The sequence below is a fragment of the Poecilia latipinna genome, unplaced genomic scaffold (assembly GCF_001443285.1).
Source record: "Poecilia latipinna isolate Pla-1442-1.1 unplaced genomic scaffold, P_latipinna-1.0 Scaffold509, whole genome shotgun sequence".
In the NCBI taxonomy this organism is placed as follows: domain Eukaryota; kingdom Metazoa; phylum Chordata; class Actinopteri; order Cyprinodontiformes; family Poeciliidae; genus Poecilia; species Poecilia latipinna.
The window spans coordinates 289847-301860 of record NW_015113125.1 but is presented as its reverse complement, the minus strand read 5'-3'; the positions used below and the strand labels follow the sequence as shown (position 1 = coordinate 301860).

Here is a 12014-nt window from a genome sequence, read left to right as displayed (position 1 = left end):
CAGCACAATCTCTGAATAGAAAGTGGTTAGCATAATGTTTCATCTGAATTTTGAAGACCCTCAGACTCTGTATTTCAAGGTCATGACTGGAAAATCGTATTTTAAGACATGAATAATTTCTCCTCACTTAGTATTTATAGTTGTCACAGAGAAAGAGCAATAAGTTAGAATTTCATCTATTTAAAATATTTTGAAATTCACTTGAAATGTACCCATCGATGATTTGATTTGAAATTTACATGTAAATAATTTCATGATTTTCACCATTCTTAAACATTTAGGGCAGTGAACATCTTTGGTTAAAAAGTATGGAAATTGTTTGTATTTGTCAAACTTTTGCACATTTATTACTCGGCAAAAACTGTTTCAGCTAACAGGTGTGACACCACAGGAAGATGATGACTAGACAGGAAAGAACTGTGGTTACACACTGGGTGTTTGGTATAATAAGGTTTAAAATGGAAAATAAAAAGATTTGAATGTGTTTTGATCACTGAGTTGTTCTTTGCAGTAAGCTTTTTCACTCACAGATTTGGCTGACAGTTCAGCTTCCAAGAGAACAAGACAATCTTGGACAGATAAAAATCCACTGCATGAAATGTTCTATTTTCATTTGATGTGCACTTTGCACTACTTATTTTTTTAGTGCGGTCTTTGCCTGGTTACATAGATGGAGAAAAGAAGAAGGTGGAGCCTTGTATAGTTCCAGGAAATAAAATCAATAGTTTTACAGGAAGTGTCAGATGCTCTTTAACTAGCCACTTTTCAGCCTGGGATTTTCCTGAGTTTCTCATCACTCAGGACTAAGAAGACTCACTAGAAAAACAGTTTATCCTCCCTTTTCTACAAAAATTAACTTGTAAGTTAAACTTATTTTATATTTACCCAATAACATTGAGCTGCTACTGTCATGTTTATTCATTTCAGTGTTTTGAAATGCACTTTTATACAGATGCATTAAAAAACAAGCCTTTTCTCCTGAGCCGCACAGGGGGATGCAGATACAGAATGCTCCACAGAAAGAGGCTGCTTCATGAGTGGACTGCTCATTATGCTTTATTTGATTTAGGAGAAATTCACATTGAGGTTAAAGCAAGGCTTTTTATCAACACAGTCGGCCTGTCTGCAATGAAACAGGGATATTCCATCAAGAAAGTGTTTCTTTTTGTTGTTGTTTGAACATTCAACCTGGGTACATTTGTGAAAAGTGCAATTTCCTCTAAATGACTTAAATTAAAAAAAAAAGAATGCTAAGTTTGTGCTACTTAAATCTTCATTGGGAGTTAGCTTATATAAGAACAAAGTTAAGCCACAACAGGCGTTTGCACAAAAAGGCCATTAAAATGTCAACATTTTAATGGAACCACATACCCACTTGCATCATTATGTGGCTGATCGTTCTCATATAATTTGAGATAAAAGCATTCCATGTGTGAATGTATGCATGAATGACTGAATGTAGTGTGAAGTTTGCTTTCATTTGTTTGCTCTTCCTGTACAACACAAAGGTCATAGTGGATGGTGTTCATAAAATGGTTAATAAATAATATTTGATTTATAGGTTGGATTTCTGAAGATGGAAAAAGAATCCTACCCACAGGAATCGGCACCACCATACCCTGGCCCTCCAATGGATTATGGCCAGCCACCAATGTACGCTCCACCAGGCTTCCCCACTCCACCAGGCTTCCCCACTCAACCTGCTGTTCCTGCTGGACACCATGGAGGTATGTGGTCATTCCTTTCGTTCTTGTGTTTAACAGCATTCTGTATTTTACATAATTTTGACAAAAATATTGAAAACGTATGGATGTTATTTAAAAAAAAATATAAAAATCCATACCCACTATGGTGCATATGCTTGTTATTTATAGTGTTTTGAGACGCTTAGTTCCTTGTTTTGCTTAACTGTGTCTGTCATCTTTGCAGGTATTGCTTTTGGAAAAAGGATCCCACCCACAGGAATCTGCACCACCAAACCCTGGCCTTCCAGTGGGCCAGGGTTTGGTGGTGCATGTTTTGTACAAGCATGCAAAACTCCTACTCCTGCAGATACTGGTTGAGAAGCTACAGCAGTAGGTGTTTTGATGGTTTGTACAGGAATATGCTAAACAAAAGCACGCAAAACGTTCTACTTCAACTTCAAATGATGTATTCACATGGTAACATTTCTGATTCTGTTTCCGTTCTATTTTGGAAACCACAACCACTGAAGCACAGTTGCAGCATGACTGATATATCCCATTTTGAAAGAATGAAACTCTAGAGAAGTCTGAAACACTAGCCAAAGTCCTAATTATTATTGTTTTATTTTTTTACATTTTTAACTTGGGTTCTTTTATTTGGATAACAACATGTATTTAGAGGTTGTCATTGCTCAGAGGATTATCACAAATTGTTGCACCTCCGCCCTCTGCTGGTGACATCTAGTCACTGCAAACACTGTTTTATCCTCCTATAATTGTGACTTCCTATGGGCCAGAGCTAATTAACCAGTAGTGCCTTCTATGTCATATTTTGCTTCCTTGCAAAATATTCCTCACACAAAGGTTCACTGCAGTTGCTCTGAGGCAACAAACTTCTGCCTACATCCACTACAGGGCAGTATTTCTCCTTATAATGAAACTCACTGACGGAATGGAAACATGATAATGCCAAAGGTCCGGTAACACATTTACTGTCCAAAAAGAACCCATTAGATTCTTGATGATAAATAAAATACAGTATGTATCGTGCAGTACCTTGCAAAAGTATTTATAACTTCTGACATTTTTTCTCTCTTTTTTTTTTTCATGTTTGATGAGTATATTGGTAGTTTATAAGGATTCTTTGGGACAGACCAACACATACTGGCACATTATTGTAAAGTAGAAGTAGCAAGATTTATGGTTTTCAACGATTTTCATGAATAGAGCTCTGAAAAATGTAGTGCATTTTCTATTCTGGCCTATTTATAATGACATTTAGAGCAAATTAGTGATTTCATAGAGTATCATCTGGGGTAAAATTTATAAAAGCTTTTGTACATTTTTATACAGATTTATTATATATACACTACATCTAATGAAAATCATTCTCATCTTAGAAGAGAAAGCAAGAAAGAATTTGACAAACTTTTAAATTATTTAATCATTTTTGAAAGAATATGTATGTATTTTTAATTCAAGTGTGTTTTGTTTATTTCAGTAACTCCTATGGTAGTATCAACTGTACTGTCAGATGTTCCTGGACAAACTTTATGTCCTCACTGCCAGCAAACGGTGATGACCCGTACAAGGAGAACTGCAGGACTGTGCGCCTGGGCTCTCTGTGCAGGGTTGTGTTTGCTTGGGTAAAAACCTGTTAGATATTTAACACCTTACAGGAGAAAACCACATTTCTTTAAAAATACAAATAACTATAGTTGCAAGAAGCCTAACAGAATCCAATATTCATTTCCCCGTCCAGGTGCTGGCTTTGCTGCAGTATCCCGTTCTGCCTCGATTCCTGTAATGATGTGAAGCATCATTGTCCAGTTTGCCAGCATGTCCTCTACATTTACAAACGGATGTGAAACTAGTCCTACGAGGGATTGGGGTGGTTAGGAGGATGGCACTGCTCTTATTTTACTTAAAGAAAAAAAGAGGAATAATATGCATATACAGACTAAAACCAGATATGTGAGTTGCTCTTGTACATGTGGGCAGGCATTTTAAAATACGTTAGGATTAGGACATGAGAGTTAACTTTATTTTCACTTTCACAAAGAAAGGAAATTGCTTGCTTTCAATTTCAAGTATTTTAATAGTATTTCCAATTCTATGCATGATTTTGTTTATTTATTATTATTTCCCAGATTTGCTGTGAAAAAGTAAATTTAACACAAACTTATTTTATAAAATTACATTGTAACATATAATTAATTTTATATATTTTGTAGAGGACATTTCTAAACTTGAATATCTCCCACCCACTGTGTACTACTGAATTAATTCCTTTTGGTATCTGGAGAGGACACTTAGGGCTTTTTAATGATACCACATGTGAAGGGGGGGGACTGTTGTACGTACCTTTTTCTCATTCATAAAAATGGCGTTCATCAGCAAAAGCACATTTTATGGGAAGAGAAAAAGTAAGTGCATAAAACTTTTTATTGTGCAAATTTTGGTTTAAAATTTTGTTGGAATATTCTAAATAAGTCTCTTGGCAGCATAATAAAACATTCTACGAATTATTTTGACTGTATTTTATCGTAGTATTTAAAAGTTGAAAAATTGTCCTCTGTAGTGGACATTTGTAATTATGTTCTGTTTTTTTTCTGTATCCATCCATCCATCCATCCATCCATCCATCCATCCATCCATCCATCCATCCATACATCTATCCATCCATCCATCCATCCATACATACATACATACATACATACATTTTCTGTACGCACTTGTCCCCTACTAGGGTCAGGAGGTGCTGGTGCCTCTCCAGCTAATGTTCCAGGCGAGAGGCAGGTCGCCAGTCTGTCGCACACAGAGACAGACAGGACAAACAACCATGCACACTCACACCTAGGTAGAATTTAGAGAGGCCAATTAACCTGACAGTCATGTTTTTGGACTGGGAGGAAGCCGGAGAACCCAGAGAGAACCTGCCATGCACAGGGAGAACATGCAAACTCCATGCAGGAAGACCCCAGGCTGGAAATCAAACCCAGAACCTTCTTTCTAGGCAACAGTGCTCAGTTTTGTCAATGTTAAATTCATTCTTATGTTGATGTTTGGATATTTTCTTTGGGACAAATTGGTGGCCATCAAGGTTCAATTGCAAATGTATGGGGTTCCGATGTCCACTGCAGTGGACACATCATATTTCAAAAATACAAACGTTTTTCCAAAACAATTGTTTTCAGTATTCTAATTACCTTACAAAGATTGTGGAATTAAAAAAAATGGTGATTGGACAATATTTTTTTTCCTTACCTTACCTAAAGTTTAAAAGCTTTATAAAAGACATTATGGCATTGGCTGGTTGATTTATTTATTTATTTGTTTGGCACTCTGGTTCCCCGTGCAGATGAATGAAATAAAAAAAAAAAGACAAGGTTACAGACTTAAATAGGAGGTTAGCTTAAAATATTATCCCAACATTTGGATTTAGTTATATTTCTTGTTTTTGGTTCATAAAAATCTGTCACTCATAAGGAGATTACTGAACATATATATTTTTAACACTTCTATGTATTGCATTGGACATAAATTAAATATATGCTTTGCAGAGAGAAGCATATATTTATTAAAAATATAGAAGTTGGTCAGTTATGTTCCCTTGACTTCAACAACCTTAACATGTTGTGCTGCACAGTTCAGTATGTTTTTGTTCAGTTAAATTAAGGCGACCCTCGCACCAACTCTCTGACAGATGAGTGTTACAATTTTATATATGTTATAATTACTTATTGATCTTGGAACACATAAGACCCATCTGAGAGCTAAAACAGGGTCATCACTTGGACCACAATACCATAGACATCAGTAATCCATACAATAATCTCTTAAAGTGTTTCATCAGCCAAGTCAAAGTCCATCTCTCTAACTGATAGAAAAACTGATGGTGGACCTTTAGAGAGCTACACAGAAACAAAACCTGGGGAGAACTGAAACAATGTTGCAAAGACAAATGGGACAAAATTTCTCAAAAACAAGAGAGACTGACAAAGTCAAGCAGTAGTCAGCTACTTCAAATTACTGCAGGTTAAGCTTGTCCTACACGCTATTGATTAATAGGAGGCACTTTGTGTTACTCATGATTGCATTAAATATCATGGAAACTTTATTTATTTAATTCCATCTTTCAACTTTAAATGCAGAGAACACAAAACACTTGTTCACGAGACGGTACCTATGCTTTATGAAGAATGTTACTCGAGTTAAATTAAATATCAGAGTGCAATAAAGCTACTCCTAAAATTAGTTTTTTTTTTCCCCCCCGCCAAAAAAACTTACTCAAGGAAATCTGACAGAGTACATTTAACTAGTTACTACCCATCTCTACTGAAACTTAATATAAGCAGAGACACAACGAAAAGCTACCTGTTTTCATCTTGTAATAATTGCAAAACATTTCTAAAACAATAACAATAGGTAATTTATTCTTGCTTAACATAGAAAATATTGTATTTTAATTTGCAATTCACTCCCTGGTGATTAGCATGAGGTTTCCATGACAGTCCTGTGACCTTTGAAGCACTTCAGCCTGTTTTGCTGTCACAGGAAAATCATGTGTTAAGATGAATCATTTTCACTTAAGTTGTCAAAGTTGTGGCCATAGTGGGGAAACTGACAAGTATTGATATGAGTGCAAGGGGTAAAGCACTGAGGGTTATAAGACATTTCAGCTTGTTTAAAAAATGTTGAAATCCACTGAACATGTAACCATTATTGAATTGATTTGATTTGATAATGAGAGATTTATATTTGAAAAGCTTTAACCTGAATATGTCACTGTTTCTTTTTATTGCTCTCTGGTCCAAGTCACATGGGAGGAGGGGAAATAAAAGAGGGCGGAACATTGTCGGCTCTGGTAAAAACCACCGATCTGTGAAAGGCAGATCTTGGTTCTATAAGCTGTTATTTAGTCTGGGATTTCCTGCACTTCCTCACCATAAAGGATCAGACTTAACAGAAAAAAAAAAAAACGTATCGCTCTCCTTTGTTGCTGATTTTTCTAATTGAAATTTACTGGTAAGTTCAACCAATTTTATTCTTCTACCCTCCTAATATTGAGCTGCTGCTGTTATAGTAATTCCTATTGGTGTTTTCTACTGCTTTTATATTTGAGTACAGTAAAAAAAAAAAAAACAGGCCATATCTCCTGAACCAAACAGGGCGAGGCAGATACACAATGCTCTACTGACAGAGGTTGCTTCATGAGGAGTTTGCTCATGTTGCTCTAATTGATTTAGGATGAATTTACAATGATCTGCACTAATAGAGTAGGCCTGTTTGCACTGCTATACTCCCAGGAAAGCACTTACCCACTATTGTTTGGACAAACAACGGTGGTCAAGATGGGTAAAGTGCTCTAAAGCTCCAACTTCGAGCCTCTCCCACAAAGTAAATGACTTACAGAGTAAATTACTTCCTTACTATTGCTGCATACTGCCATCGGTGTTTCTCCATTTTGCGTATCATTTTAGCTGTTCTCTAACAATTTTGAAGTCATATTATAGTACAGTTTAAGTACTTCGGTTAAAAACATGTGCTATTTGAAGAAGAAATGTTAGATAATAACAGCTACGTAAAATAATACAATAAACAAAAGTTAGACAGCTTTCATATACACCAGTTAAATTTTTAAAACTTCAGCAATGGGAACAAAACGAAAAAAGAAAAAAAAAAAGAAATCAGGCCTCTTATGTAACACCCTGATAAGTAGAATTGACTTCTCCATGTCAACATATAGCGTTTTGTGACAGAGAGCACAACAAAAAAGGGAAGGGAACTACCAATTAAAGGTGAAAAAGAGGATATTAAGTTCATTTTAGGGTTTGTATATTTAGAAAACAATTAAGTCACGTCTGGTTAAGCGTGACATGAAACTGTTTCCTTAAACAGTTTCATGTTTCATAAAAATAAATACTAAGCTTCATCTGCTACCAGCATTTAAATTGGTGCCTCTTCTTGGTCCACAGACATAGCAAAAAATAAAAACAGTAAAAAAAAAATGTCCACTACTATTTATTTCCTTGCAACTATGACGGAAACAACTATGAAGGAGGGGTAGACAACTTGGACAAGGTCACAGGGTCATGTGTGTCATTTACGCCAATGCGTAGTCATTGGTCATCGCTTACATCACTGATGTATCAGCACTGATGTATCAGCATACAACACGTTTGTCATTTGGGCGGAAACCTTTCCGGAGTGGAATGTGTCAAAGCTGTACCAGAGGCGCATTTTCTTAGATGAGGTGGGCAAGGCGCTTGTGGTACCACAACGAAAACAGCAACTACTGCAATAATAGAGGAGATCCAGGAGAGGACTACAACCAGTATAGCAATGCACGAGGTAAGTAAAAGTGTGTGTTTGTGTGGGAGCATGTTGTGTGTGGCTTAGGAGTATCAAAAAACATAGTAACCATTTTATTCTTCTTTTGAGGTTGCTACGGGAGGAAAAAGGAAGAGGAGGAGGTGCCAGGTTTAAAGCCTTCTGATGAAGTCAAGATGACCTTGACTTGTGTGAAATGTGAAAAATTCATTTGCACAAAGCGCACTGTGATGACATGTCCCTCATGTGCCTTGTAGATGACAAAACTAAACCCTCTAGTTCATTTCCATCAATCCATTTTTGTGGCATTTCAGAATGTACTCGTTGCACATTGTTTACTATCACATCATGGTGACAGATTACTTGTGGGCTGCAGAGATTCACAGACATACATGCACTGTGTTCGTGTTCCTAATATCTTATTTTGTTGTTGTTTTGTTCATTTGTGGTTCAAAAACAGTGGTTGAATAAAGTTTACTTTCAATACAAATCTTCATGACTCATTTGTCTTGACTTTTAATCAGTCAGTTTGACCCAGAACAGAACAGGGTGTCTCAAGTTCAAATATAAAGTTAACTCCTTAAAAAAATAAATAAAAAAATAAAATTGGATATAAAAAAATCTAAAATAATAATAATAAATAAGAAAGTCAGTTTCAAGAATAATCATTGTTTTTTGTGTCTAGGTTTTTTTTCAGTGGACATAAAAACTATAATGAACATTTTTAAGGAAAAGCGTCAATTGTTGTCATTGATTCTTTATCTGTGAGAGAAAAAAAAACATCAATGCACAAATATAGACTGAAATGGTTAGAATTGGAGTTTTGGATACAAAAATGTCTTGGGGATTTTTTTTTTTTTTTTGGGTAGGGGGGTTTCTGATAGTACTGCATGATTAAACATTTTACTGGTCAAGTTGACCCAGGAACATTATTAATGTTCCAGAGTTAAGAAATCAGCATGGTCAGCATGGAATTTTACATTTACATTTTTTATATACAATCTGTCATTATGCATGTTTCTTTTTAAAATGTCAATGAAATGCTATATATTCTCTCTATATAAAATAAAAAGAGGTAACACTTTATTTGAAGGGGTGTGCATAAGACTGACATGACACTGTCATAAACATGACATAAAGCCTGTCATGAACATAAAGAAGTCTTTATGAATGTTTATGACAGGCTTTATATCATCTTTATGACAGTGTCATGTCAGTCTTATGCACATCCCTTCAAATAAAGTGTTACCTAAAAAGGTCTAAAGGTCTAAAGTATTTTCCACTCATCGGTTACACCCTCTAACAAAATGCCACTGTAAATCCCCAGAAGGAAATTGAAAAAAGCCTCCCATATTGCATAAACGGAGAAAAACCAGTATACAGTCTTTTACAGTGTCTCTTTGGGACAAGCTTGGGATGATTGTCCTTTGTATTGGCAAAATAGAAACTTTGTCTTACTTACTGTGAAAGAATGGAAGCTGATAACGAAAGTTTCAGTCAAATGTTTTTCTTCTTTAGCGAAACTCCTTTGAGCCAGGCTTTGGTTCAGTGCCACAGGCATTTTAAGAAGCCTGACAAAAAGCAGTAGCAAAACATAAACAGTAAATACTGGTTTGACACATTTGTTAAAAAAAAATGTAATAATGTCCATTATATTAGTAGATAAACTAATATGAACATTATATAAATGATGCATACCCTTGATAAAAATATATGTTCTCCTTTTGATAATGGGGCTCCCTTTGCATTCACTCAGAGGGAGGCACTACGGCCCAAAGCCTTTCATGCACAAACTGGGCTTAAATGTTTAGATGACACCAAGTTACCAAGTTTTATATGAGGCCACATTATTTAAAACAGATGCATTCAAGCAGAAAATATCTAAGACATTAAAGAGACTTGAAACATCACGTTTCTGAGTATCTGTTTCCGCCCTCAGTCTAAATGTCATGGGGAATTCATGATGTCGGATGGACCTTTGGGATTAGTAATTTGTCTGACTGTGCCTTGTCGTTCAAAAGTGGGATATAGCTACGCTCACATTTCCCTGCATCTATTATCAAGAAAAAACTGAACAACTCAGAAACAGAGTCAATGCTGTTAAATCTACTTTTGCAAAAAAAAACAAAAAACAAAAACAAAACAGAGCATGTGAGTAATAGTAAAAGAGGATGCAGTTCAAAATGTACAGTTTCCACCACTTTGGTTAAATGGTTATAAAAAATGTCTTACATCCTCCATCTATTGGTCTTCAGCTCAGAGGCGTCTTCACACACCTTCATCGCATGACATGAAGCCCCTTTTTTTCACTCAAAACTCGAAACTGTCAGTTGTATCAGGTTTGTATGTTACAAAGCATGTGCTCTCACTTCTCCTTTCACATGTTTAGGATCAAAACTTCAGTTTCAGTGACACAAATAATTAATGTTCAAATGAGTTTGCATTGCTTTGTTTGTGCTTTCTGTATCATACCAGAAATGCCACAGTCTGTGGTTTTAATCATTAACTTTTATATAGTGGTTTCATAAATCATATTTGTTTTACAGGTGGAATTTCTGAAGATGGAAAAAGGAACCCAACCACAGGATATGGCTCCACCCTACCCTGGCCCTCCAATGAATTATGGCGGTATTGCGCCACAACCTGGCTTCCCCGCTCAACCTGGCTTCCCCGCTCAACCTGGCTTCCCCGCTCAACCTGGCTTCTCCGCTCAACCTGGCTTCCCCGCTCAACCTGGCTTCCCCGCTCAACCAGGCTTCTCCCCTGCTCCTCCTGGATACCAGGGAGGCATGTGGTCACTTAAAAAATCTTAAAATGTGGGAAATTTATGGGTGTAAACTTCAAAACAAAAGTTGAAACATACACTTTTTGTTTTTAGAGACAACCTGTCCTTGTTTTGCTGAGCTATTTCTCTCCTCTTGCAGGTGTTGCATTTGCTCCTGCTGTAGCTGCACCTGCAGGTGAGGCAGCCTGCTCCAGCAGCACACTGTTACATTGACAACATATGTCTTCCTATGAAAGCAAGCAGAACTTTGCAGTTTAGGTCACACATCACAATAAAATGCTCTTTCCGTTCCACCACCACTCCAGTGGGCCGACGCGTGATTGAAATCTTTCATCTTGAAAGAATGGGGCTATTTGTGGCGTTTGGCACTTCACAGAAAGCTTTTGTTCTCAGTGTATTCCCAGCACAGTCACATTCTGAAAATTGCTCTGTTGACAGGAAATTCCCAATCTTATTTTGTTTGTCCATTAAAGTAAAAGTGAAACATTATTTTTCCACTAGTCTGTCAGCAATATTTTGACCAAAAAGAGCAGTCTGACACACTCTAACCAAATTCCTAATTATCATATTTCACATCTTCCTCTGTTCTTTCCTTACTCTGTAAATCCTAACATAATATATGTTAAGACAAATGGCTGAGTGAGCGATACCAATCTGCCATTTCTTAGAGGATGTTTATATTATCACATAACAATTGTTACATCTACATCCTCTGCTGGTGACTTTTAGTCACTGCAAACACTGTTTTCTCCTAAGATATAATTGTGGTTGCTTATGGGGGTGGGGATTTTTTTTTAATTTATTTTATTCCCCATAAAATACAAACTGGAACTGTTTTAATATAAATTCCCACACAAAGGTTTACTCATTGAAGTTGCAGTTTTCCACATACATCCACTAGGGGTCAGGATTTCTCCTTATAATGAAAGTCACTGACAGAACGAAAACTTGATATTGACAAATGTTTGACAAACAGCACCACAAAGATGTTGTTCTCAGCGTACTGGAAGAATACCCATAACCATATCATATTTTCTTGCTTTCTTATGTTGCAGCCTTGAAATTTATGGTATTTGTTGTGACAGACGAGCACATGGTAGGGCATGATTGTTAAAGTAGAAGAATGACTTATCGGCAGTGGTGGAGAAAGTACTCAAAAAATGTACTTAAGTAAAAGTACAAATACACAGACAAAAATGTACTCAAGTAAA

General features: G+C 36.3%; 2 protein-coding genes across 2 annotated transcripts in view; both read left to right on the top strand.

Annotated features, from left to right (window-relative positions):
- Nucleotides 1-1458: 1458 nt before the first annotated feature.
- LOC106952347 (lipopolysaccharide-induced tumor necrosis factor-alpha factor homolog) lies at nt 1459-3553 on the top strand. The gene is made up of 4 exons (XM_015040397.1): nt 1459-1734; nt 1930-2021; nt 3220-3331; nt 3448-3553. The coding sequence occupies exons 1-4, from the start codon at nt 1577-1579 to the stop codon at nt 3551-3553; spliced, it is 468 nt and encodes a 155-aa protein (XP_014895883.1). The 5' UTR covers nt 1459-1576.
- A 2991-nt stretch (nt 3554-6544) lies between these two features.
- Nucleotides 6545-12014, top strand: part of LOC106952360 (lipopolysaccharide-induced tumor necrosis factor-alpha factor homolog) — an 11056-nt gene continuing 5586 nt past the window's right edge. Inside the window, exons 1-3 of the mRNA XM_015040419.1 lie at nt 6545-6713; nt 10565-10805; nt 10943-10978. Coding sequence (XP_014895905.1) covers nt 10580-10805; nt 10943-10978 — 262 coding nt within the window. The 5' untranslated portion in view covers nt 6545-6713; nt 10565-10579. The remainder of the gene's footprint in view (nt 6714-10564; nt 10806-10942; nt 10979-12014) is intronic.